General features: G+C 37.4%; 1 protein-coding gene across 8 annotated transcripts in view; it reads right to left on the bottom strand.

The window, feature by feature from the left end:
* Positions 1-401: 401 nt before the first annotated feature.
* The window catches only part of ASB15 (ankyrin repeat and SOCS box containing 15), a 77,527-nt gene continuing 49,988 nt past the window's right edge, over positions 402-27,940 (bottom strand). For 6 of the 8 annotated variants that reach the window (XM_007504234.3, XM_056799648.1, XM_007504231.3 and 3 more), the window contains exons 6-10: positions 23,610-23,855; positions 22,873-23,044; positions 20,125-20,695; positions 19,409-19,562; positions 12,134-12,905 (exon numbers count right to left, since the gene is read on the bottom strand). In XM_007504234.3, coding sequence (XP_007504296.2) covers positions 12,733-12,905; positions 19,409-19,562; positions 20,125-20,695; positions 22,873-23,044; positions 23,610-23,855 — 1,316 coding nt within the window. In that variant the 3' untranslated portion in view covers positions 12,134-12,732. Of the gene's footprint in view, positions 583-890; positions 987-5,786; positions 7,006-12,133; positions 12,906-19,408; positions 19,563-20,124; positions 20,696-22,872; positions 23,045-23,609; positions 23,856-27,940 lie in introns of those variants that run through there. The other 2 variants (XM_007504236.3, XM_056799649.1) reach the window with 2 other exon arrangements.

Raw genomic sequence — 27,940 nt, 5'->3', positions numbered from 1 at the left:
AGACCGGTGGTGTTTATTTTTGTCTGTAAATAAAAATTCCGGATTCACACCTCTAGGAATATGCCAAATAAGAAACTTGTTCCTGCATCTCATATTGCTTTCAGACTACCTTTGGGGGGGTGGGGGGTAAAATGGATCCAAATAAGTAATCAGACTATAATGCACCATGAGAGCAAACATACATATTTTACTACCATGACTTCTGTAAAAACAAAACCAAAAACAACTTAGGTTAGCTGTTTTAATTGTGATATGTTCATTGTTTTGTTAATATTTTGTGTGTATAATTTTTGCAGGTCATCTTTTTAGATGACCAATGTTATAACAATAAATTATAACCATGATAAAATTAATAATAAGCAACCACATTATTATTTGATGATTTTAATTATTTAGTTGCATAATAATAAGTTGAATATTATATATGAGAATCAACAATCAATAATGATATTGTGAGTGAAAATCACAAAGAAAATCCTCTGAAATTCCTTGGGAAGATACCCTTGCCTGGAGCAGCTCTGTACATGCATCCAGCATCCTGGCAGGTGTCCAGAGAGTATGATGTCTCAGTTGGCTTTGAATCTACGAGAAATGACCTTATGAAACTGCAGAGAATCAGACACGACTGAACCACAAAGACTCTAAGAGCAACTAAACGGATCCTATTCAATAGGAAGGAGCTAGGCTGCTCTTCCCTGGGCATCTCACTCTCATCCTAGTGATTCTACCCATCCACCTAACTTTGTAGAAGTGCTGAGGACAGATCAGGCTTTCTAGGGTTCTCAGAGACAGGATGACCTTCTATCTATGAGCCCCACCTTTTCCTGTGGGCCAGCCCTGATGAGGAGGTGTGGATTATTATAGTGGGGGTTTTCCCCATTCACAATCACCTTTCAAGTTCCTCTGGCACACCCCGTCACTTCCCTGAACTCACTGTTTCTTGGGGTGTATTATGTGACCTTGGTTGAACAGAGTTGACTCCCCACCTAAATAAAGAGATAAAACATTCTTAACTATACCTGATAATTACCTTTGGCATGGAATCAAATAAAACAATGCACGCCTAATAAAACATAATACATAACAGCAATGAAATAATGTACAATAAATCATCTGACCTGATTGTACTGAACTTCCTCTAGCAGGCCACAGCAATTCTCGCTGTTTACAGAACTGGGTGGGAACCCCCAAATTCAAGGACATTCACAATTAGAATTTGCCCACTCTCTGCTCCTGGACAGTGCAAACAGTACAATGTAGTTCTCACTTGCTAGGTGACTCACGCTTCCAGGAGAGCCAGGCTTTAGCGAAAGCCTAAGGAACTAGGACCTCAAACCTCTCACAAATAGAATATGGAACCAGTAAACAGTAAAAACTGGCATGTGGAAGGTCACTGCTTTCTGTGTCCTGTCACTAGCAGGGATTGCCTGAAGAATCTAGCCTCAGATTAGATTTGAAGATTAGAGGAAAAGGTCTAGCTTTAGCTCATTTATTGCTCATGGACCCAGGAAAAGGCACACAAGGGCAGAGCACCCATGGAAAGAAAGTCTGCTTCCTCTCCTCCCTCCATCAGTGACCTCGATTCCTGAAGGTGCTGTTTCTGGTACCTCAGAGCTATTTCACAGCCCCTTTGACCCTTCAGTCCTCCATGGCTTTTGAGCTTCATGAGCAGACAACCAGAAACACAGAGTGGCAGATGGCAGAGGAAGAGAGACGTGTAAGTCCCCTCTTATATGTTGATGTTACAAAACAGCATTACTTTTAAAGATAGGAACACGTTATGGTTTATAGAGTTTTTTCTTGTAAGGCAGGCAGTTGAGTGGCACAATGGATAGAGCCCTGGGAAAAGGAAAGACTCATCTTCCTGAGTTCAAATCTGGTCTCAGACACTTACTATGACGTTGGGCAATTAACTTCACTCCTATTTGCCTCAATTTCCTCATCTGTCAAATGTGCTATAGAAGAAAATGGCAAACTATTCCAGAATCTTTGCCAAAAAAAACCCCCAAATGAGGTCATAAAGTGTTAAGCACAGCTGAAATAACTAAATAACAAAATTTTCATAAAACTAACAAATAAGGGGGCAGCTGGGTAGCTCAGTGGATTGAGAGCCAGGCCTAGAGATGGGAGGTCTTAGGTTCAAATCTGGCCTCAGATACTTCCCAGCTGTGTGACTCTGCGCAAGTCACTTGACCCCCATTGCCTAGCCCTTACCACTCTTCTGCCTTGGAGCCAATACACAGTATTGACTCTAAGACAGAAGGTAAGGGTTTTAAAAAATAAAAATAACAAATATAAAGAATCTAGAGAAGCAAGGAAGCCTTTTATTCAGTGATACAGGGATGGGAACCAAACTTGTCATTTCATTGGCAAGGAGTGACTTCAAGGTGAGGCAATTCCCTCCATCAAAGCAGGTTGGCACCTTCTTTGCAATTTGAATTATTAGGGACACAGTCAATGGTATCAGAGGTAAGATTTGAATTCCTGGACTCCAGGCTAGCTATATCTTTTATGCCAAATATCCACTTTTTTAAAGAGCAAGAAAATAGCTAAAAGCAAGAGAGATGATTAAAATGATATAAATTCCACATGAAGAAACTAAATTAGTTGATGAATTAGCCAGTGCTCAGGCTCTATTGCCAAAATTAAAGGATACACTTCCTTCTTTCTATTTAGAAAGAGGATCTTGGTATTTCTTTCCTGAGGAATGTTCATATTATTTTGGGAAATGGGGAAATTCAGGGTGGGGGAGGTTTGTTGTGCTCAAACTGTATCAATTTTTAAAAATACCATAGAGTTAGGTAGCTATTAGCCACAATAAGGGAAACCTGAGTTCAAATCTAGCCTCAGACATTAATTAGCTTTGGTTCCGGGCAAGTCTCAACTTCTATCTGCTTCAGTTTTCTCAAATGTGCACCTACCTCTTGGGACTGTTGTGAGGACCAGATGACATAATATTTGGAAAGCGTTGAGCGCAGTTCCTGAGACATACTAGATTTTTGTTATATTCTCCTTTCCACTACACACAGGGCTTTCATGTCTGCAAAACACTTTCCTCACAGCAAGTCTATGGGGTTAGGCTGCAGAAGTGTGATGGAAGTTCACCAAGATACAGAGGCCATCTTTGTGCTAAGCCAGAGAAGCTTCTCCACACAAAGGATGTGAAGGAATTATTTTAAGGAAAATCATGATGATGATGTGTAAGAGAAACTTTGGAAAGATGGTGGAGCATGAGAAAGACATTTTGTAATGTTCTGACCAGCTATTCCTGTGGTGAAGGGGGGAGGCTTCAGAGACATTCAAAGAAGCTGGACAGCATCAACCATGTCATCTTTTGCCCTACTTGGTCTTGGGTTATCTCATTGACTTACTCATGACATCCAGCGAGAGGCAGTTCTGTAAAGGGAGAGTCCTTAGGTCCTGCTCCCTTCCCTGAGAAATAGGTCTTGGCCCTTGGCCTTTCCATTTACCCTTTTCTATTTTGGATGATGAATGGAACTTCCCACCTTGGAAATTTTGAAAGGTCTGGAGAGTTAAGACACAGGAATCTGGGAGTCAGAATCCATACCAGCTTTTTATGGCCACAAAATAACAATCTTTGAAGAAGCAAGAGGTTTTGGGGAGTGATCTTTGGGACCTCAGTCCAGTAGTAGGTAAGTCAAGGACTCAGTTGGCATAAATGATATCTTCAAAATGAATTGAGCATCATGATGCTTTGTAGGAAATGAGTTAAATTTTGAACTTACTCCTCTAGAGAGCAATGGTGTAGAGGAGCATATGTGTTCTGAAGCATTGTGAAGGAAAATGGTGGTATATTTGTTCTTGCCCCAAATATCCCTAATTGATGCTAAGTGGTTAAATGAGGGACTAGTTACTGGTACTCCCAATAATGGGGAAACTTAGGTTGTGGGTACTTGAAGTGAGAACACTAAAAAATCAATGTCCTAACCCCTCAGAGTCACTCCCTGGAAACCCAGATAGGATATAGCACATTAACTCTGGGAGAGTATACATGCTATACGAGTATTATTATTTTCAATTTACAGATGAGGAAACTGAAGGTCTGAGAGATAAGAATGTTGCATTTCCTCACAATAAGTCTCATTTATTTGACCTATTGTCTCTTTTATTTGGTAGTCATTAATAAGTATGTAGTTCTAACTATGAAAAACAGAATCTACAAAAGTATATCACCTTGATTTCATGTAAGTGAAGTTTTGTCTGAACTAAATTGACAGAGCTTAAAAGTTTGATTCTTTCTGGCAAATAATTCAGTAACAGTCTCATTAGTTTTAGTTATTTGCAGTATTGCTGACTGTTAAGGGTAAAATTAGGGTTGTTGACTGAATATATTATTTTAGTGGTCACCAGGGATTTAAATTCAATCCCAATAAATACTCAAGTCAGTTTGGGATTTTTATGGTGGTCTAATTACAATAGAAGGAAGACATTTAGAAGACAAGAGAGAGAGGAAAGGGTATAAGATTTCTCCAGCCTGGCCTAAGCCAAGGGAAATTCAGAGGCCTCAGCCAAGGGGCCTTCTCAGAAGATTAAATCTAGCTTGGCTAGCTCAGTCTCCTCCGAGATGAGGGGCCTCTTCAGAGGATAGTGCTTTTAGGAGGTCAAGGAAAGGAGGAATCAGTCTAACCACTCACCAAGGTTGCTCAGGGAAGATGCCTCACCTAAACCACTCTACAGAACCAAAACCCACAACTATGCCAAAACATTGCCCAGAGCTCCCAACGTTGCTGAGCAAGCTCCCAACACCACCAAGAGAGCCCAACCTCACCGGGAGGGGAAGAGAGAGAGAGAGAGAGAGAGACAGACAGACAGACAGACAGACAGACAGACAGACAGACAGAGGAAGTGACATGAAATAAATAGGCAGTTTTTTACATCACATCCTGCATCTCACATGTACCAATGGTAGCTTAAACTTGGCTTAGGACAGCTCAGGAGGTCTGTCAGGTGTTTCTGACTTGTCACTTGCTAGCATATGTCAGTCATAGGCCATCCTCCTCACAGTTAATCCTTAACTGGGGGTGTATACATTCCTGGTTGCCAGAACTCTAAAGACTAAGAAGGGGCACCTGAGTGGCCCAGTGGATTGAGAGTCAGGCTCAGAGACAGGAGGTCCTGGGTTCAAATCTAGCCTCAGACACTTCCTAGCTGTGTGACCCTGGGCAAGTCACTTAACCCCCATTCCCCAGCTCTTTACTGTCATTCTCGGTCACTGAGAGACTACCACTAAGAAGGGTGGAGTAAAATCTAAAATTCACATCACCAATAACTCGGATCAAGAATATCATTGGAAGGATGATATGCTGGGCAGAGCATCAGAAGATTATGCTCTTCTCCCTAAGACATCACTATCCTCAGGTTCATGATATCTTTCCGTTCTGAAGAATATTATGTGTCAATGGGAAGAGTGAATTTAAAAAATGATGATAATCTGATAAGTTTGACTGTTACTCTAGGGGAGGAGAAAAAAGGTAAATCCCTTAGTAAAGCAGAGAAATGTTGAGATAAACAGCCAATCTTGATGTCCCTGTGTCATACCTAGTTGATTATAAAGAACTACCTCTATTGTCTGGTATCAACAAATGGTGATTGAAATTGTAGATATGATTAGTTTGAGGAAACTGATGGAGGAAAAGTGGTTGCATACCCAAACAGTTTTTTTTTTAGCTTTTTCATCCCTTTTATGAGGCAAGATAGAATGCTAGAGAATAGCTATATAGTCTTATGAGTTGAATTCTTTTTCTTTTCCTTCCTTCCTTCCTTCCTTCCTTCCTTCCTTCCTTCCTTCCTTCCTTCATATCCTCCTAACTTCCTTCTTATCTTCCTTCCTAACTTCCTTATTTCCTTCTTATCTTCTGAGCTTCCTAGCTTCCTTCATTCCTTTGTTCCTTCGTTCCTTCCTTCATTCCTTCCTTTCTTCTTTCTTTCCTTCCTTCCCATCTCCATTCTTATAATGGAAGTCAGTGGAACTGCTCTATCCCTCAACCTTGCTGTTCTCATATGATATTCTTTCCTCTCAGAATCCCCCACAATCTTCTGAATGCTCATCCCTTCTGCTTTTTGCCCCCGGCTGCAGTCTCTGGAATGTCTTTGCTTATCTCCATTCTGTATTTATCTATCTAGAAATCAGATCTGAGCCAACAAAAGACTTATACCATCGGTGGAGCTTCATTAGAAAAAAAGCTTATGCTCATCTTGAGAGATACTAAATGCTCTTCTTTTGGCACTGTAAATTACATATATTAAGAAAAATAATCACAAAAATCAGTTGTAAATTATAAGAAAAAAATCATTGGAAAGTCAGCTGGTAAGTAATATAAAGAGTCTGGTGGAAACAGATATATTTGCTTCATTTTAGAGGCTAAAGAGATTGATAGAGGCAGTATGCTTTATGCTGACCTTGAAAGTTATGAGTCATCATCCATTTTTATTGGTGTTATCATCAGACCAATGGGATAAATCATGTGTTGTAGACATATGAACGAAGAAGTCTGCTTTTCTCTGTGCCAACTGATTTCATTATTCAGTTGGGCTATCCAGACAATGTTATAAACATGGGATCACATATCAGTAATGGACATTTTCCTTCCATCTTGGATGAACATAAAGATCAGGTCACCACAGAGTTAAGTAAAGTCTTGCCAAGAGAAAGAATGATGAAATAAATAACTTTTCATAGCTCTTTTAAGCTCTGCATTTCCATAATTCGTTCTTAAGTAGGATTATGTTTAGCCCCAGACAGAGATAGAACTAATGAAGGCTGTCTTGGACTTTCAGTCTTCCCATTCTAGGTAATTAATACTCTCATTGTCTCCCTCTCCTCTCTTTATTAAAACTTACTCTAGGAAAAAGTCTGATAACCATCCTTTGTACCTGGGTTCTTTGTACCTTTCTCATGGTGCCTCATCTTGAATTGAAGAATAAGGGGCTTTGCCCCCTCTTCACAGGATTTCAGGTTGTTTTGGAGCAGTTGTGTCAGGGACTCTGATGAAAAAGAAGACTTCTGAGAAAGAAGACTTCTCTGTGACCTTAAATCATACTAGTGAGGCAGACTTCTATAATGCCTATATGGTAGGTTATCTCTACCCCCAGCCATTGTAGATCAAATTCTCAGTTCTATTAGTTACAACTTATAAGTATCACGCAGTCTTCAGATCATATTTGACTCAAAGGAAACAGCAGAAGCTAAAGATCAGGCTCAAGTTGATGGTAAACTAAGGAGGTGATTGCCTACTGATTAATTTTCTCTAGCTATATGGGGTTCATTTGGGGCCTGAATTTGATATGGCCAAGATATAGCTGCTTCCATAGTTTATATAATTCTACTTTATTTATAGTATATATTATATACATTTACTTCAAAGTCCAAACAACTCTTGTTATGCCTCAAATAGCAGTGGTACCTAATCTAAGAGGTAGGTCCTATTAATATTCCCATTTTATGGATGAGGAAACTGAGACTGAGAGAAGTTAAATGATTCCCTCTGGGTTACACACACTAGGAAATCCGTGAGGCTAATTTGAAACCAAGTCTTCCCAACTCTCAGGCCAGCATGCTATCCAATTTGCCACCTAGCTGCCTTAATGAATGTAGTAGAAGCACTAAACTTTGCTGTCATTAAGTTTGTAGTATTAATAACAGCGCATACTGACTGCAAGCTCAAAACCTATTAGTGAAGTGTGATTTGGCAGGTGCAAAAGCTAATTTGGTTTTGGGCTGCTTCAAGAAAAGCATAACATCCAGAACACTGAAAGTTATAGTTCCACAGTGTTCTGCTCTGATTAGCACACAATTGAAATATAGCAAGACAACTAGGTGGCACAGTGGATAGAGTGCCTGGCCTGGAGTCAGGAAGATTCATCTTCATGAGTTCAAATGTGGTCTCAGACATTTTCTAATTTGGTGTCCCTGGACAAGTCAATTAATCCTATTTGCCTTGGGTTCCTCATCTGTCAAATGAGCTGGAGAAGACCAAGAAAGACCCAAATGGGGTCATGAAGAGTATCAGCCACAACCAAAAATGACTTAGTGACAACAATGGAATAAGGGGCTCATTTCTGGGCACCATCTTTTAGAAAGGATAGGCTGGAGAAAACCCAAAGGAAGAGGGCCTGGATCTCAAAGGCCCTTAAGTTTATGCCACATAAGCATTCATAGAAAGAACCAGGGGTATCTAGACTCAAGAAAAGAAGGCTCAGGAGTATCAGTGCTACCCAAAAGTGTAATAGCCTCGGGAGGTAATGGGTTCCTTCTCACTTTAGGTCTTTGAGCAAAGATTGGATACCCCTTTGTTGGCATGGTATAAAGTAAGTGATCTTCCAACTCTATGAATCGAATTTTTAAACCTTCAGGCTTGCAAAATGATTTACAGACTTATTTGATCCTGACAAACTGATGAGGGAACAGAGGCTGAGAAAGATTAAGTGATTTGCCCTGCGTAGTTAGGAAATATGTGAGACAGGATTTAAACCCAAATTCTCCTAGCTGCAAGTTCACAAATCATCACCATCATTGATATTGTTTTGTCTAGACCTGTGATTTCAATAATGGATGGAAATCCTGGTGTGGAAATTCTCTCTGTAAATGTGTATCAGCATCTATCCTCTCAGCCACTAATAGCCTTAGAGAGTTGCTACCCACTATGCTATATAGACTCTATTTATTATTGTTATGATTTAACTGCCACACCCTACTAGATTTGGAGTCAGAGGAAGATGATTTTCATCACAGTGTCTGCTACATAGCGTCTCCTTGGCCATTTTGGCCGTGTCACCTTATTTCTGGATTTCAGTTTTTTCATTTATAAAATGAGGTCATTGAAATGAATAATATTAATAATGAATAATATTAAATGAATAATTAATTGATAAACAATAAATAAATGAATATTTTAAAGTATTTTTAAAAATAAAAATAAAAAAATAAAAAAATCTCTCCAAACTCTAAAACTATTGCAATTCTCCGAGTTTGTGATATTCTGTAATACTCTCTCATATTTGTATTAAGGTTTACTAGATAGAATGTACTTTACTCAAAATAACATTGTCGAAGTAGACTTCCCAAGAATTATCTTCATTTTTAGTTGAGGAAATGGACATTTAGATGGCTTAAGTGGCCTGCTGTGGTCACAGCAAAATAAGTGGCCATCAGAAATGGAACATGGGGTGTGGTCCCAAGTCTTGTGGTTTTTTCAAACTACCTTATTACGATCAGGCATACATAAATATTCAATATATTCAATAACATTTATCCCAGTGCTCCGTATCTTCTCCAGTTCCATTTGCTCAATGTATCCCACAAATAACTCTCACAAATAGGATTCTGTTTTTCAAGTAGCAAGATGACACCCTTATCATATCTACCAGATGAAGGGCCACCAAGTACATGAAACATTTAGTGTCTCTTCTCCCTTCTGCAGAATCTACACTGGCATTGATATTCATATCCTCTTCCAAAGAGTTTTAAATGATGCCAGAGGAGCCTGGGATTGTCACAATAATGCCAGTTTCTAGTACAAGAGGAAATTCTGGCCTCATTTTTGCTTATAGGAATGTGAATCCTAAGAGTCAGGTAACTGGCAAAGGGTCTTTGATGGAGTCACTGACCAAGTCAGGATTAGAACTCAGGTCTTCCATGTCTTACATTCAAATTACTAGACTGAAACTCCACCAGAAAACAACAAATCCCAGCCCTCTTTAACATTCAATGCAGTGAAGTAAAAGTTCATCAAGGGCATATAAAAGTTTACTCCTCTGAACTTGCCTCTCCCTTACATAGTTTTATTTTTCTTTTATGGTTGAGTTGTTTGATCAGGATTGTGATAATCAAATCAAAGGAATGGGGTTTAATAACAGCCGGGGATAGCAACCTGCTACTCTTCCAAATCGCCAATGATCTCTAAGTTTTTGTTTTTGGATAACCATGAGAATCTGTTTGTACTTTTGGCACAGTTTTTAATAGTATTCTAAAGCCTAAACACATCAACACAGTCTGAGGTCACAATCATTCCTAAGGCATGCAGGGCTGTTATAGACACGTAGGTAGAAATCTCATTGATGTCCACCTGAATGAATCCTGTGTGTCCCAAGTATGTTACTGCTTTGGAAGCTCAACAAGGAATTATGAATAAAAAAAGTTATGTCTACAGCAATTGAAACAAAGGCAATAATGGACAACAATACTGGAGTCAAATTCAACATATGCAGATATTTCTGTTCAGTTGTTTTCAGTCATATGTACTTTTTCATGATCGTATTTGGGGTTTTCTTGGCAGAGACATTGGAGTGGCTTACCATTCCTTCTGTGCTCAACTTTACAGATGAGGAAACTGAGGCAGACAGTGTTATGTGACTCATCCAGGGTTACAGAACTAGTAAGTGACTGAGGTCAGAAATAAATTTCCCTAACTCCAAGCATAGAACTCTTTCTATCCACTGTCCCACTAAGCTCCCTTTAATGCTGGTCCTGAGATACTAAAGATGAAGTACATACTTCCTTTTTTTTTTTTTGGTTTGTTTTAAACAATCAGGAAACCATAAGAACAGAAGGCCAGGAGTACTATCAGGCTCAATAACTGTTGGATGGTCTTGTTGGACAAGACTGTACTCACTCGCCTTCACTTAGAATCTCTAGCTTCTTTCAAGGTTTAACTCAGGTAATACCTCCTATTGGAAGCCTAACCTGATCTTCCCAGCTGTTAATGCTCTTTTCCTTCAGAAAAATAGTTTGTAATATCTATATAAGTGGTAACTCTCAGAGAATGCAAATTTATTGAGACCTGGGATTGTTTTATTTTTTGCTTTTGCTTCTCCAGTGACTAGCATGGTGCCTGACATATAATAGGCACATATCTAGGATAATTTACTTTGTGGTACGGTTTGTCATCTCTTGGGTTCAAACAAAATGTGCTAATTTTTAAAATTTGTCCAAAAGAGGTTGCGGGATCCAACTGTAGAGATTTTATTTTGGTTCATTGGTTCAGAACTAGAAGGAACCTTAGAAGTGATTGAGTCTAACTCCTTCACTTTAAAGATGAGAAAATCTGATGACTAGAGTGGTGAAATGACTTGCCTAGGGTCTCAAAGCTTATTAATAGCTCAAGCAAGATTTGAATTTCCTGACTCCAAATCCAGTGTTGACTCTGTCTCTCAGATATCTGGTAAAAAAGTCGATGACAAAGGAAAAACACAAGCGCAATCTTTGTGTCCAATGTCACACAACAGTTTTCTAGATATGTAATGGTTGCATTATATTTTCACATTTAAGTGTTTATAAATTTCAAACGCACACTTACACAAACAACATCCTTGGAATTTCTATTCTTCCCAATCCTTACACATCATCCTCCTTATTGTAAGATTTCTTCCTAATATCTGCTGAAAAATATTATAATATGTATCCATAATTTCAGTATCTTTTCTTTAAATTAGTTCTATAGTCTGAAAATATGCTTGGCTTGCACAGAATGGTTACATTATGATCTTCTTCAGAAGATATTTTGCTTCAAGAGGCTGATTGAATCTATTTTAAACCAGTTAAGGCAATATTGTTTCATGAGAGCACGCTGGAAGCCAGAATTTATTGTATGTTCAGAAGCCACTCAATGAAATCCAGACCTCCTGTATAATGCTAAGCAGATGTCGTGAACAAATAGCATGGGAGATCTCAGCCTTGTGAAAGGCAGCATCGAGAAGCTTGTCATGCTGGGGCTGCGGAACCAGGCTTGTTTTAGCTTCTTCTAAGCCTCATCAGTGGGTGCAGCTGTCCCCATTTCCCCATTTATGTATAAGAAATACCTCCTCCCCTGTCTAACTGAGCCCCTTTGAAAATAAAAACACAACTAATAAAATTCAGAATCTGGTGGAAGGAAAATCAGATCTCTTTTGGCCGTTAGTGATTACTTCAGTTATGGAGGGCATATTTTTTTTCTCCCCCATAAATATCAAGAGAGTTTCTTCAGTGTCAGCCGGCAATATGTTGAATTAGCTCAAATGTTTGGATTCTGAATTTTCTTTTAGTTAATTTACCCAGAAATCAATTAAAGGAAGAGGCAAGAAAATGCCCAAGCTACATTAAAGCTGGTTCTATATCTTGAAATGCCATATCTCAGGGTAACATCTTCATGATTGTTTATTCTCTTAGAATTACATTAATAGAAACCAATGTGTCTTAATCAGCATTTGCCAAGGCAAATGGATCATAAAATAAAATACATGGTTCATTACAGTTCAAGTCAAATGCATGCAGTTCATATTAGGAGGAAATGATGGAGTTAAAATCATATTTTCTTTACTAATTTTCTTGTATTTATTCATCCTAAAATAGTAAACCTACCACTTGAGGAACATACACATGCCAAGGAAATTATGGTGTGGAACAAATGTCTGATTTTTAAAAATGAAGCTATAAAAGAACATAACCCCATTGAGACATGCAACAACCCTTGGTAGAGAAAACAAGTGAGTGAAGATAAGTCAAAATGACTAGCTGAATGAATTAAGTACAATCATCTCTCTATGGGATCGATGCCTCTTCCTATCAGACACTCAGGAGATGTCAAAATAAAAGATAACATATAACTTTCAAAGCCTTCTAAAAGGGGAAAAAAAGGTTCTGCTGAACAGAATTGTCAGTGGTTTTAAATAATATTTAAAAGTTCTGAATAATTCTAGTGACATGCTCAGAAGGAATGATTTAAAACTCTTTAGGAATCATGATAACCTCAATTCTTGTCCATATAGATCATATTCTTTAAATAAGATATATCTTTTTAAGATAGTTGGTAAAGGAAGCTTCTCTATAAATTCTGGTTTGCGTAGTCTTTTTAATCCCATGAGTCTCCGAATTCGTAGCCGACACAAATGCTTTAATGAGCAGGGATTCTCTAAAAAAAAAAATGGTATTATCAAAAAGACAAAGATGAGACTTTCTGTTGCAGAATAATATGGATATGCACTTTGGGGAATAGATATATTTATTATGAAAATCACAATATTTGTTGATCTTAAATAAAATATCACAACAGATTGCTAAAGGAAGAACATGTTCAAAACGTTAACTATGGTTTTTTGCTCATTTTTTAAAGACTGACTATAGAATGACATTTGTTTATTACTTTTTGGTGATCTTTGTCCCACCCATTTCCCTGTAAGACAAACTCTGCCTCCATACCTCTGAAGTTGTTCTACCTATCTATCATTTCAAATATAGGATCAATCTCAAATTCATGCCTCTATCATCTTTATAAAAACCTTACTAGTATTTTCAATTTCTTCTAAAATTTTAATATTAATTTACTTTAAGGACCACACATATGTCACCATTTCAACTTTCTGTATTTTTATAAAAGCAGCACAAACTAGTAGATAAAAGGTCTAGTATCAGAGTCAAGAACACCTGCACTCATATCCCATTTCTGTCACAAAATGGTTGGTTGTATGACTCTGGGTCAGACAATTTACTACCCAGTACTACCTCTCTAAGACTTTGTGTAAGTTGCAGAATATTTGCCCAGACAGCTAGGTGGTACAGGGCATAGAGCGCTACTCCTAAAGTCAAGAAGACCCTGAGTTAAACTATAATTCCAGATACTAACTGTGTGATCGTTGATAAGTCATTTAACATGTTTGCCTCAGTTTCCTCACCTGTTAAATGGGGATAGTAATAGCATCTAGCTGCCAGGGTTGTTGTTGAGGATCAAATGGGATAAAATAAGGATCAAATCAAATAGGAAAGCAGAGTGCCTGGAACATAAGTGCTTTAAGAATGGTAACTATTCTTATTATTAGATCTATTTTGGAAGAGCTTCATTTCTAAGAGTTCCCACAACATTTAAGTCCCAGACCTGAAGCCTCTAAAATATACTTATTACAATAAGTATAATGTTATTAGCACGTCCTTTTGGACATCCTAAAGTTATATAACCAATCACCTTTGTATCTCTCTTCGTAACTGTCCTACTAACAGTCAAACATGTATATTTTATTGAAACAAGGCTTTTCCCATAACTTGAATATAAAATGTAGATAGCCATTCTGAACATTCAAGACCTGTTCTTTTAGCATATGGTATTATTACTTTACTTCCTAATAAACCCATTTTGTTATATTTATATAGAACAACACTGACATCCAGTGGCCAGGTACACTAATTGTAACTGACTAATCACGAGTTGTTGACGTAAAAACTTTGATAATCAATCTGAGATTTTGACACACTCCACTGAGGCAAATTGCAACTTCCTTGTACTTCAGTAAATGTTTTTCATGAGCTAAAAAAGTCATTACTTGGTTTTAAACCTCCTAGTGATGAACATCTCTCTCAATTTACCAACTAAGTTGGTCTTTAGGCATCAAATTATATAGTCTGAGGCCAAGCCTGGAACTGGAAGACTCCCTAGTTCTTCTAAGTTTGCCAGAGCACATGCTCCAATGGCAGAGCCTTCAGGAATCCAGTATTACCTCAAAGCCATACTGTGGCAATGGAGTGAGTCTTTTGTGGAGGTGCTGAAGAAATACTTAAATCCTCCAAGGATCCATGATTCTGTTGGCTTCAAAATTCTCTTGAACAATGAAACTCATAATCTACCAGTAGATGCTGGAGTTGGTGTGATCAAGAAAAGGAGGGGAACATCATCATTTGATGACCAAATATATGGTAATGAGACAGTTTGTGTCCTGAGCTGAATCGGTCCTCAGACAACAAATATACAGTTATTTTACCCCTTGTTTGACCTGTACATGAAGCTCTATCATTTCAGTAGGTTCTATTAAGAATCAAGGACTTTCTCTGTGTTGTGACAAGGCAGCAGAGTAGGATTTTTATAAAGGCACTGAAGAGCTAAATATATAAAAATTATTGACTTTTAGGATTGATGTTAAAGAAAACCTCCTAATCATTAGTCCCCTTAACAAAAGAAGGATGGGCTAACTCAAGAAGTGGTGAGTTGGAGTTCTTCAAGAAATGAGTAAACATGTCAGATATATTATAGTGGGAATTCCATTTTTGTAATGGGTTGGAGTAGATGGTTGCTAAGATTCCTTCCAAAATAAATTCTAAGGTTCTAAAATCTTATTTTTGGGTAAGATGCAATTTGTCTTTTGGTCCTGTAGAACTTTGAAGCTGCTTTTCTTCAATGCATCTGGGTTGTCCTTGGCTCCTGATAAAGGTATTGTCCTCAGCAATTCTGGGACATTAGTAGCATGCCAATCTCCTTATTCCTCTCTGGGCTCTGTTCCTGACTCTCCTAATTGTATCTACCATGACATAGCAGCTTTTTAATCCTGAAAGATGCTGGTATAGCAGCCCCTTCCTCTGATTGGTTATTTATTCCAGACCCTCCATTTTAAGGAAAGAAACCAGGCCAGCCATGTTTACTTCTTTCCTCTCTCCTGGCTCTGCTCTTGATTCTCTGGATTTCCTCAGACATACCTCCACATGGGCACATTCTCCAACTCTTGTCTCTCTCTTTGGCTTCCTCTTATATATTATCTTCAACCATTAGAAGGTAAATTTCTTGAGGGTAAGAACTTTCCTTGTACTTATATCTGTGTTTTCAGTGCTTAGCATAGTACCTGGTACATAGTTTTTCATTGTTCATTCTTTATTTAGAAGAGGACCAATGATATCAAGGGGGTAATGTTTTGACTTGCTGGTGAGTTGGATTTGAGTGAAGTAGAATTGTCAAAGTTGTCAGCTTCTCTGTCTCTCCCAGTGTAATCCAGTGGCAGGACAAAATCTAAGATGACTGGCAATGGCCTGGGATGTAGTAGATGACCTTCATATCTTTGATGTCCGAGCAGTCACTCATGGTCATTAAAACAAAATGTTCTCACCTGCCCATTCAGTCCTGTCAAGATTGGAGTAGATATCCCCCTAACTCACTAATGGGTTTGAGACTTGTTGGTTACCCTCAACCTGGCTTAGCCCGTCTAGCAAGATGGTTTTGCCAGGGTGTCCCTACTGCATGTGTTACAGCTTCTTGGAGTCACAGGTGAGAGCTGGACATCACAGGTAAATGAGCAGCCCTGAAAAGGGCTTTGCAAGCTCTCCCACCAGAGGTGCTTGTCCTTCCTGAACAATGCTTCTGGGTTGCCTTCTTTTGATCAAAAGAAAGTGGAGAGACTGTGAATAAGTGAATGGCCAAAAGCAAAGGAAATTTGAAATTTGAAGAAAATGCTTCTGGAGGGGCAAATAGAACATTCAGAGGACCTGTGGGGGATGGGAGAGTTCCAAGTTCAAAAGAGTTGGAGCCAGAGAGAAATTTCTGTTCTTCTTCTCTAGGACTCTTAGGGAGCTGGATGGGAGATATACTCATCTCAAACTCCTTTGCCTGAATTGAACTGAATGAAATTCTTCATGCCCAGCTAAAGACAACCTTTGGAATAGAGACAATATTTTTCCTTAGGGAAACTCAAAGCCATATTCCCTGGAGAGAGTTTTGGTCAAGCCCTCAAAAGTTGCCATAGGAAAGAGATAGCAGGGACCTTCCTCTTTCCCTCTGCCCTTTCCCTTACTTTCAAAATAAGTTAGATTCTTTGAATTATAACAGAATTGATTCAGAGTTTATGTAATAGAAGGGGAATTTCCATCCATCAAGTTTAGAAGGAAAGCTGTGAGGAGTAGACTGACCCTCTAGTCTGAACTGCTTGACTCCATTAGTAACTGCTTAACTCAGGGGAAGACAGGGGAAGTGTCACCCAGAACTCAGTCCCTAAACAGCTGCTCTCTGGGCCCTTCATCTTTTAAGTTCCCCTGGCTATTACAAGACTCAGGAAGAAGCCCTTCCCCACACAGAGGCTTGGTTAGAGGATTTATACCTTAAGCATCAGGATGGCTGAATTTCTAGGATCTGACTAGTTTGTTATTTTAAATATAAATATATATATATACGTATATATATGTACATATATATCATAGTTATTATTTTATTTTATTGACAGAGAATAATAGCAATGATGATGACTGAGTTTCCTCAACCAATCTAGATATCCTTCTGGCATGATGTCATTCCAGTTAATCCAATGCCTTTTAAAAACATCTAAATCAATTAAAGTTTTTGCATCTTTCATTTAAAGCCTATAATGGACTGACTCAAGTAAGAAGTGTTTTAATCTAGTTTAGGCATCAGGGCACAGTATCTTGTCACTCTAAGTAGAGAGGACTAACTGTTAGCTTAACTCAATCTACCCTCATTCTGACACAAAGGAAAGCTCTGTGTTATACTGGGTGCTTCAACATTTTCAGGTATTTCTCTCTAGCTGGTTCTCCAGATGATCAGAAACATATATCCCCTTCACTTACTTAAATTCTTTGCCACCAGAATCCATAGATATGCAAACTTAAATTTACTTAATGCAACAGGCTCTGTGACTAAAACAAAAATCTTAACAATGCCCATATTTTTGCTGCCAGTATTGATACCCCCAAAGTTTGGATTCAGCTCAAGGCTATGATTTTCATTTTCAGGTTCCTAAATGGTTAGGGCATGGTATCCAGAATGGTATCATATTTTCAGGAGTGGTACCATATTTTTATTTCTTTAGCTCAACTAACAGAGCAGCTCTGTGATAGATAGACTATTTCATCTTTAAGAATAATTTATTCCTATTATGAAGCCCAAGGAATACTTAAAGTTAAAAATCTCAGTTTTTTTATTTTTTAATCTTCAATATTTCAACAGACCTGTGATTTCATCAGCCTGAGCATTCTTTCTACTGAAGCAGATTGTGACCCTCCATGTCCCCTCATCCGATATGATTCTTGTCCATGACTTTCTATAAATTCCCCAAAGAGGAATCTGCTCAGTAAATTTATGGCTACTATCTAGTGCTTTTGTTATTTTGTGAATACCAGTTCAACATGTGAGCTGCCAGTCTTGACTCTCATTACATGACCACCTCTTTTTTGGTCATCTACATCCTTAATGGTTTTCATACCATTTCCTGCATTCAAGTCATTATTGGCAATATGATACAACTTGCTTCCCTTAAGAATGAATCTTTCCACTGTCCATTTTAAAAATATCAAATTTCAAAAGTCTAAAGTTGTTTTCTTAAATTCCACTTAACTAATGCATAAGCAAGATGCCAAATGTCACTTCTCAAATTAAATTATAACTTACTGTAAATCTTCTCACATTGGTAGACTTTTTCTTCTACTCTTTTTTTAGTCATTTCAGTCATATTTAATTCTTTATGACCTCATTTGGGGTTTTCTTGGCAGAAATAATGGAGTGGCTTGCCATTTCCTTCTCCAGCTTGTTTTATAGATGAGGAAACTGAGGCAAACAGAGTTACTGTGACTTATAAATGACTTGCCCAGGATCACCCAGCTAGCAAGTATCTGAAGCCAGATTTGAACTCGAGAAGATGAGTCTTCTTGATTCCAAGCCTAGAGCTCTACCTTTTACTAGTTACCCTACTCCCTCTTTTACTTTCTTATAACTAGATCTTTGGTGGAGATTTAAAAATATACTTTACTATCACAATTCTATCTTTTGTGCTAGTTTTCATCTTAAAATCTTAAAAGTTTGTTGTCGGGGGGGCAGCTGGGCAGCTCAGTGGATTGAGAGCCAGGCCTAGAGTTGGGAGGTCCTAAGTTCAATTCTGGCCTCAGACACTTCCCAGCTGTGTGACCCTGGGCAAGTCACTTAACCTCCATTGGCTAGCCCTTACCATTCATCTGCCTTGGAACTAAACAACAGTATTAATTCCAAGATGGAAGGTAAGGATTTTTTAAAAAAAGTATTATTGGCATAAAAAAACTATTTTGGGGGGGTTTATTCAGAGGCAAGGAAGAATCTTCATAAATAAACAAATGACATAAGACAGACAACTTATTATATATATCATAAAATAAAAAAAACTTTAGAGTTGGAAGATACTGTGAAATCATGTAGTACAAATTTCTTTCATTTTTTTAGATGAGGAAACTGAAGTCTTTTGTTGTTGTTGTTCAGTTATTTTTCAATTGTGTCTGACTCTTCATGACCCACTTTAAAGTTGTCTTGGCAAAGAAACTAAATGATTTGCCATTTCCTTCTCCAACTCATTTTACAGATGAGGAAACTAAGGGTTAAGCCACTTACCCTGGGGTCACACAGCTGGTAAGTGTTTGAGGTCAAATTTGAACTCAGGTCTTCCTGATTCTATCCACTGCCCAAACTGAAGTCTAGATTTATCAGACAACTGGAACAATTTCAGAGAAACAATGAAACTGACCTCATATCAAGTGAAATATTAAAACAATAAAAGAGCACAGGAACATGCTTTAAAATGGTTAAAATTTCAAAGCTAAAGAAATGAACTATTAAGAAGCTATAATAGTAAGTCAGAATTGAGTTAAAATATAAAAAATCTTAATTTAATTATGAATTTTAATTTTTACCTAATATTTGACGTATTTCTGGCCATTCTCTCTGTACTTCTAGCATAGACTTCAGCTTATCACACAGTGGGACATAATCCATATAATCTATTAAAATACGAATGACACGACCCACCAAGTGCTTCATCCAAGGAACTGTAATGAATTCACAGAACTGAAAGAATTTTAAAATTATACATATTAATCATTTTAAATCACTATGTATAGTCATAGCAACTTATTTATAATGAAGTTACTCAAAAATATTCCCTCTCTTTTGTAGAAAACAAAAGTTCCAAGAAATGGGTTTTTTTCATCTCTAAGTATAGTTGTAGAATCTCCCTTGTGATAAAATCAAAATAACTGGAAAATATTTTCTTATTTTCCTAAAACTATCAACCCAGAGAAATACAACTTGGTTTGAAATTATCTTGTTCAGTAATCACTGGTAGAAAAAATGTTTGCTTCTACTTTTCATCAATCTTTCATCCAGTAATTTGCAGCCCATGTTTTTAGATATTTTCCAATTCTTCTGCACTCAGTTTGATCCATCTCTAATTCAAAAGGTAAATTGGAATTTTATGTCATCTATTTTATATATTATTATAGAAATGCCACCAGAACTATTGTTTTCTTAATTTATATATGTGCAAGCTCTCCATATCTATACAATATTGCAAAGCTGATAAGTAAGGGAAGAGTATGAGAAAACTTGAAGAGGATAAAAAGCAACTTACCGGGTTATCTTTTATTACACAAGATGTCCATCCTGGTAGAACATCTTCTTCAATCTCAGACCACACAAAGGAATTTCCAAAGATATCGCCATGCATGCAATCAAAGCACATCTCCACTTGGTAGCCATTATTCAGTAACAGTCTAAGCATTGCCTCATCATTCAAAGCATATTGAATGGCACTAGGGAATCTGGTATCATTCACATGCATGAAGTAACAATTGACATTTGCTCCATGGGAGAGAAGCAATCTGACGATTTCGTGATTGCCAGCTCTCACTGCTACAAGGAGACAGTTCAGGGGATCTTGGTTTGGGTCTGCACCTGCAGCCAACAGAACCTCTGTGCAGAGAATGTCATTATTGGAAACGGCAAAATACAGTGCAGTCTTCCTTCCGTCATCATAGTTCTCAGAAATGTGATCGGCCAGGAGAGAATTAACGTCAAAATCATTTTCAATGAGTAATTCCAGACACTGAACATTTTGGCCTTCAGCTGCTGAATGAATGGGAGTTAACCCACTTTTTTGTATTGCATTTTTGGATGTTACTGGGATAAGGTATTTCAAAGCCCTGGAAGGGGAAAAAAAGCATTAAATATTCATACTGTATAGACTGAAAAAAATATTTCCTCATAAGCTCACTCAGCTTTGGCCAGCTCTTTTTTCCCCGTTCTAAACTTATTTTGATACAAAACATTTTAACCCCTTTGTATAGTCTTCCTAATAATTATTAGCTTTTTATCTTCCTATTCTAAAATGTCCCCAATTTATTTTTGGTCTTGGATTCTTAGTTCCTTAGAGGCTCTTCCAAGTTTCTCTGAATAATCAGCACTTATTTTAGGCTACGAGAAACAGCATAGTACTGGCCGTGGAGACAGCAGCCTTTGAAGGCTTGGCTTCACATCCTGTCTCTTAATACAAGCTGGCTGTGGGGTCATGAGTAAGTCACTTAACCTCACTCAAGATCAGTCAACTCTCTAAGATTACAAATTAGAGAGAATTGCTGAGTTGCATGAATAGAGGAAGTTTTCATTTGAGGGAATTTCCCAGCCCAACGAAGTTATAGGTCTGGATCTCCCCAAAATTTCTAAGTTGAACAATAAGTGTTATGAGTGTAAGCAACTAAGAAGTCCTTTATGATTAGAAAAAGGAAGGTCGAGTTTAGTTACCACATAATGCTTTATTATTTATAATTTAAAATAAATTTCTCACAAAAATATAAATAAAAATAAAAAAAACTATTCTTAAAAATAACATTTCACTTTATTACATCAAACAACACGAGAAACCTCTGAAAAATAATGTAATGGATATGTATTCCCAGCATTTATGTGTTTTATAATAAATTACTAACCAACAAATGGTTTGACCAAAAAGGAAAGACTTTGCTTTTTCACAGTAATTTCTATCAAATCAATCATGATCACTTATCATACGGTGCAGGGCTGCTAGGTGACACAGTGGATAGAGGATAGAGTACCAGGCTTGGGGTTCAAATTTAGCCTCAGACAAATATTTACCAGTTCTGTGACCCTGGGCAAGACATTTAACCCTGGTTGCCTCAGTTTCCTCACTTGTAAAATGAGCTGGACAAGGAAATGGCAGATCACTCCAAGAAAACCCTAAGTGGGATCATGAAGAGCTGGACATGACTGAAACAACTGAACAACAATGAAAAAGAAATTTCTAAAGCAGGAAATAAATGGTTGTGAATCTTTCACACTTCACTATCTGCTTAGCTAAATCATGCATGAGTGACATAATGAGGGATAATTTGGTTTCTTGTGGCATCAAATTCAGAGATATCATGTGTGAATTTATGGACACTGGGATTAAATCCAAGTAAAAGCAAACAGCATCTCATTTAATCTCATTTATGTTGTACTGTGAATTTAACCCTCAAATCTCAGCATAGTGTGGACATATTCCTGGAGTCTTGAGGGCTTTGTAAGCAGAACATAAACTCGGGGAGGTTCTATCAAGGTAGGAAGGTTTTAAGTATAAACTCAGTGATGGACTGTATGCTGGTTGCCCTATGATCAGCCTAGCTAACTTTGGAGAGACCATCACCTGGCTAAAGAATTACAATAATACAATTTTCGACTATGAAAACTTGCAAAAACTGTCTGCTGAGGCATGGAGGGCTTGGCATCTCTTTTAGTAGAGACAGTTTCCACACTGATGAAATTACCTTTCTTTGAAGTTCTGAGGTACAACGTGACTAGCAATCTGTAGCCCAATGGCTTTGTTAACTTGGCTTTTTGAATCTTTGAGAAGTATTCAACAGCTATCACATGGTGGGTGGTTACTGTTGGTAATACCAGTCTTTTACTGTTTGCAATAAAGGTTAATGACACATTAAGTGATAAAAATCCCTCCAACTATTTGTACAGATTATGGATGGTTAAGTCTATAAAAATGGAACATTTCAACCTAACCTTCTTTATTACATATTACTTCTAGTGTGGATTGGCCACTGTGCTATAAAAAATCAGCACTTTGAAAAATAAACACACGGCATTGTGGGAAACCTTGGTAGAGTGGAGTTAAAGGACATGGGGTTAATCTTTTTCTAGCTCTGTGATGACCCTTTGTAGTGAAGTCATCTTTAAAAGTTTAAACTTTGAGCCTACCAGCAAAAAATTCAGAAAAGGCTCCCTTAGCTTTTCGCTAATCAAGAAATAAAGAGATCTTCAGGAGAGAACCAGTCCAACTTCTAAATGTGTCCTCCGGGCCTTTCTTACTCACAGGTAGTGTCCTTCATAGGCAGCTCGGTGAATAGGGAGGTGTCCTGATCTGTTAGGCACATTTCCACTTCCTCCATATTCCAACAAAAGAGAAATACAGTCAGGATTACCTCCTCCTGCTGCCTCAAACAACACAGATGCCCCATCATCCGCCAAAGCAAAAACATCACCACCTAGGATGAGACATTTGTCATGAAGATGTCTGTATAAAATTGGCAAAAATTCTCCGTCTCTTAAAAATGACCTATTTTCAATTTTCCTTATTTTATAGATATTAACCTTAAAAAAAAGGATAGATCTTAAAGTCACTAAGGTATAGTTGGGTAAAATATATATATTTTAAATCTGATACACTTATGGTGTTGGAAAGAATCTTAGAAGTGATCTTGTCAATCCTACTACCCCCCTCTTAAGAATAATACTGAAATAGCCTATAGTATGCCGGTATTCTAATAGATCTAGCTTCTCGATGTGCATTTTCTATCCAGTGATGTAGATGGCAGCCTGTCCTTATCTGGCCATCCTGAATGAATGACTCTAATCCATGACATTCCATATGTTCACCAGAAAGAGTCTACAATATCCCATGAAAAAATAAGTGGTAAATCTCAACTTTCCTCATTCATGTATCTACTAATAACTTATGACACTGTCATTTGACAAGTGTATGGCATTTACAAGACACTGTCAAGTGCTGATAACAGAGAGCTTTTGCTGGTCCAATTATTTTCTATGTACCTTTGTGGATGAGATATTCTAACACATCACAGTGACCATATTCAGCAGCAACACCCAAAGGTGTAATTCCGAATCCATCCCGCAGGTGGACATTTCCTCCATTCTTTAGAAGCAGAGCAATAATATCCTTGCGTCCTTGTTTGGCTGCCTCATGCATCGCGGACCATCTTTTGATACAGGGCAGGTCAAGACTAGTGTTATGTTTAATCAGAAGAGATACCATGTCATAGGAACCTTTTCTTATAGCTTGAAAATATAAAAAAGAATTGATATAGAATTTAATTGATCGCTAATATTTTAACCTATTTTGTATACTCAAAACTACAAACAGAAGAAAAGGCTGGATGATCACTTGATGGCATTGTTTTAAAAGGGATTATTTCTCAGATTTGAGATGAACTCAATGGTCTCTACTATCACTAAGCTCTTTGATTCTATGAGCAACCACACAAGGTGGCTGTTTTTTTTTTTTTTAAACCCTTACCTACCATCTTAGAATCAATACTGTGAATTGGTTCCAAGGCAGAAGAGCAGTAAGGGCTAAGCATTGAGGGTTAAGTGACTTGCCCAGGGTCACACAGCTAGGAAGTGTCTGAGGTCAGATTTGAACCTAGGATTGTCCTGTCTCTAATTTAGGTTCTGAATCCACTGAGCCACCCAGCTGCCCTAGGCTGTTAGGTTTTTCCTTCAAAGACTTAAGGAAGATTAAGTTTTTCACAGAGCATGTCAGTGGAGCCCCACAACTTTAGTACTCACAGGGGAAACTGCAAGATTTGCACATGAACATTATTTCTCCCCCTTGAGTTTATGCTAAGATTTTATGGCTTTGTTTTGCAAAATGAAATATGTTCTGAATAAAACCACCAAATATTGGGTGAGATTTTAAGCTTAAGCTTTAATAAACATTCTGGAACTTTAAAAATCTCAATGACTACTGATGATACACCATAAACACCTGGGGAAAAAATCCATTTATGTTACTGCTGCTACCTTTGCTCAGACATTTTAAGGATTTCCTCTTGTGGAATTGCCTTCACAATGAACCTACGTGTCAGTAATTAAAGTTCTTGCTATGAGAGCTGTGAGAATTTATTTTTCATATACTCTATTAATTCTTACATCTGGGCCCTGGAATAGAAAGCCCCCAATTCCTATATATTAAAGGGAATTCCTGTGTATTCCTGGGTCAGAGAAGTCTGTTGATTTTTGCATTTTCTTTGTCCTTCAGAATCCCAAAGAATGTTTACCCTTTTAACTAATTTGGTTAATACATGAAGGAGAAAAGGTGTTTTTTTTTTCCTCCTATGCATGTGTTCCTCATGACATAGAAATGGGGAGGGGTGGATAGTTTGATGGATCACCTCTTAATCAGCTATTTACTGATTAGAGATGCCTTGAGATATTAGAATGAGCTCAGAAAGCTATTGACCTATGTCATTTTATTGGTTTATGATCCTGGCCTAATCAATAGACTGACATAATCAATAAATTGATATTCTTACCCCAAAATCAGTCTTGAGATAATTTTAATCATAAAAGAGCCCAGGAACTGACCAAAGAGAATCAATATATACAAGGAATATATATGTATATATATTAATATTTTTAATTTATATTCTATATAGGTATTTATATACTAATATATATTTTTCTCCAGTCTACACATATACTAGATAAGTATTCATTAATACATCTGACAAATTGTTCCCCAAGAGGTAGAAATGACCCACAAGTTATGTAACATGAGCACCAGCATTCTGGGATTTTAGACTAGTTACTAGTGTTCTACAGAGAAAGTAGTCGGAGTAAATCATTTGCATGCTATGAAGTAAGGTTGGTACTGGCCTGTTTTTTAACATATGAACATGTCTAATGATGGCATCAAGGTTTCCAGTCCTTAATCCTAGTGTGTGACTTCTGTGATTTTCTGAGGCTTAAAAGAGTGAACTTTTCATGCCAGGAAAAAGAGTATTTTGTTTGTAGTCTTATTGCTTCCAGTCTTTGTTCACTCCAATCTCAGATAACCATCAAATTAATTTTTCTAACGCACAGGTCTGATCACATCACTCTTCCTGTTCAAAAGCCCTTTATCTTGTCTATATCTTGTTTTTATGTATTTGTTTGCATGTTGTCAACCCCATTAGACTGTGAGTTCCAGGAGAGTAAGGATTGCCTTTTGCCTTTCTCTGTAACCCCAGCACTTAACATTGTTCTTGGCAAGAAGTAGACATTTAATAAATGTTTACTGATGGATGATGTTTGTAAGATTAGAAATCTCTTTGCCTGGCATTTAAGGCCCTGCAGAATCTGGGTCCAAACTACCTTTCCTGCTGAGTTTTATACTTCATATATCCAACCAAACTAGACCACTCTCATCCTGACCTTTTCTGCTTCTGCCCTTTTTACATGGATCATGCCCAATGCATTTTGTTTCCTTCCTTATCTGTACCAGTTGAATTTTTTTCTTCAAAGAAACTAGCAACCTCTCCTTTGACATTTTCCCTGATCCTTTTAACCTAAAATGATTTCTTCTTACCCTAAAATTTTTATGATACATTCTTTGGATTTTTTTTTTTGCTTTCATATTATATATTTAAGAACACATTTTGGAGCAGTTAGGTGGCATAGTAGGCAGAGAGTCAGACCTGGAGCTATATGACCCTGGATAAGTCCCTTAATCCCAAGTGTCTAGCCTTACCACTCTTCTACCTTGGAACCAATACTTGTATCAATTTTAAGACAGAAGGTAACAGTTAAAAAAAAAGAATATATTTTTTCTGTACCCTTTTGCATAAGGGCAAGTACTATACCATTTTTCATCCTTGTTTTCCAAGCTTAACAGTGCCTTTTATGGCTGTGTGTATCATATGTAGATCTACATATGATAGATGCACCCATATTTTGCACAGATATGTAATATATGCTTTTTACAGGCAAGTGTTATGAAATGGAGACTTACAGTTTCATAAAGAATATTCTTATTGTCTATTAGTGTATGTATGGAAATGCTCTTTTCTGATGTTTAAGTTCATAATAAAATATTTTAAGAATACTTGAGGAAAGGAAGAATAATTTTACCTGGGAAGACTGGGGAAGAGTATATGAAGGAAATATTTATCACCTATCATCTTTATCTTTTTTTGAAGAAAAATAAACAATCAGGAAAACAGATGATAAAGAAATATATTTCATGAAAGAAGTCAGCATGATATCATGGCTAGTGAGATGTTGAGTTCATGGAATACCTAATTATCTAGTTTGGCTGGAATATAGTATCTATGAGACAACATAATATGAAATAAGATTATTTTTTTAATTACCTTTCTTCCTTTCCTTGATTACATGGAAAAACAATTTTTATCTTCATGTTTTTTTTTAAATTTGAGCCAGATTCTTACCCTTCCTCCTTTTCTTTTCCTGCTCTGGAAAGGCAAGCAATCTGATATAGATTTTACATGTGTAATAGTGTCAGCATCTTTCTATATTAACCATTTTGTGAAAGAGAATGTAAACAAACAAAAGAAAAGTGAAGAAATAAAGTGAAATATAGCATGTCTCCGTTTGCAATCAGACTCCATCAGTTTTTCCTCTGGAGGTGGCTGGCTGTTTTACATCATGAAGCCTTGGTGAAATAAGATTCTAAGAGTAGGTTGGAGTCAGATTTAGGCCAGGCAGATGCATTTGTATTTTATCCTGCAAGTGATAAGGAGCTTCTGAAAGTTTAGGAGCAGGACACTGTTTACTAACAGGGTCAGATTTGTATTCCGGTGAGATTACTTTGGCAGCTGTGTAAAGGATAGACTGTAGAGGAAACTACAAGCATGGAGACCAATAGGAGATAAGTGATGATAAAGACCTGAATGATGGGAGTTCTAGTGAAAGATGTGGAAATAACATGACTTGATAAATGATTGGATATATGGGGAATGGGGTAAAAAAGTAAAAAATTAGGTTATGAATCTGGATAATTGAAACAATGGTGGTACCAACAATAGAAAAAAGAGAGCTTAAACGAAGAGCATGTTTAAATGGGAAAATGAAGAGTTCACTTCAAAACTGTTGAGTTTAAAGTTCCATGAGCATACTCAGTGGGAGATATATCCAACAGGCAGTTCATCTAGGCTGTCTGATCTGCTCAATCTACAGATGAAATAACTGTTGTCCACAGTCATAGACCTAGCTAGCAAAGAGCAGAACCAGGATTGGACCCCCAGATACTATCCAATTTTCTTTTCACAGAGCTGGTGAGGCTAAGCTAAACCTAGAGATACTGCTAGCTATGCTTAAGCTGTCATTAATGCCTTGAGCTATAAATCTCAAATGTAAGATTT

The sequence above is a fragment of the Monodelphis domestica genome, chromosome 5 (assembly GCF_027887165.1).
Source record: "Monodelphis domestica isolate mMonDom1 chromosome 5, mMonDom1.pri, whole genome shotgun sequence".
Lineage (NCBI taxonomy): Eukaryota > Metazoa > Chordata > Mammalia > Didelphimorphia > Didelphidae > Monodelphis > Monodelphis domestica.
Note: the sequence above shows the minus strand (reverse complement) of the source record. Positions and strands in the feature narration are given on the sequence as shown.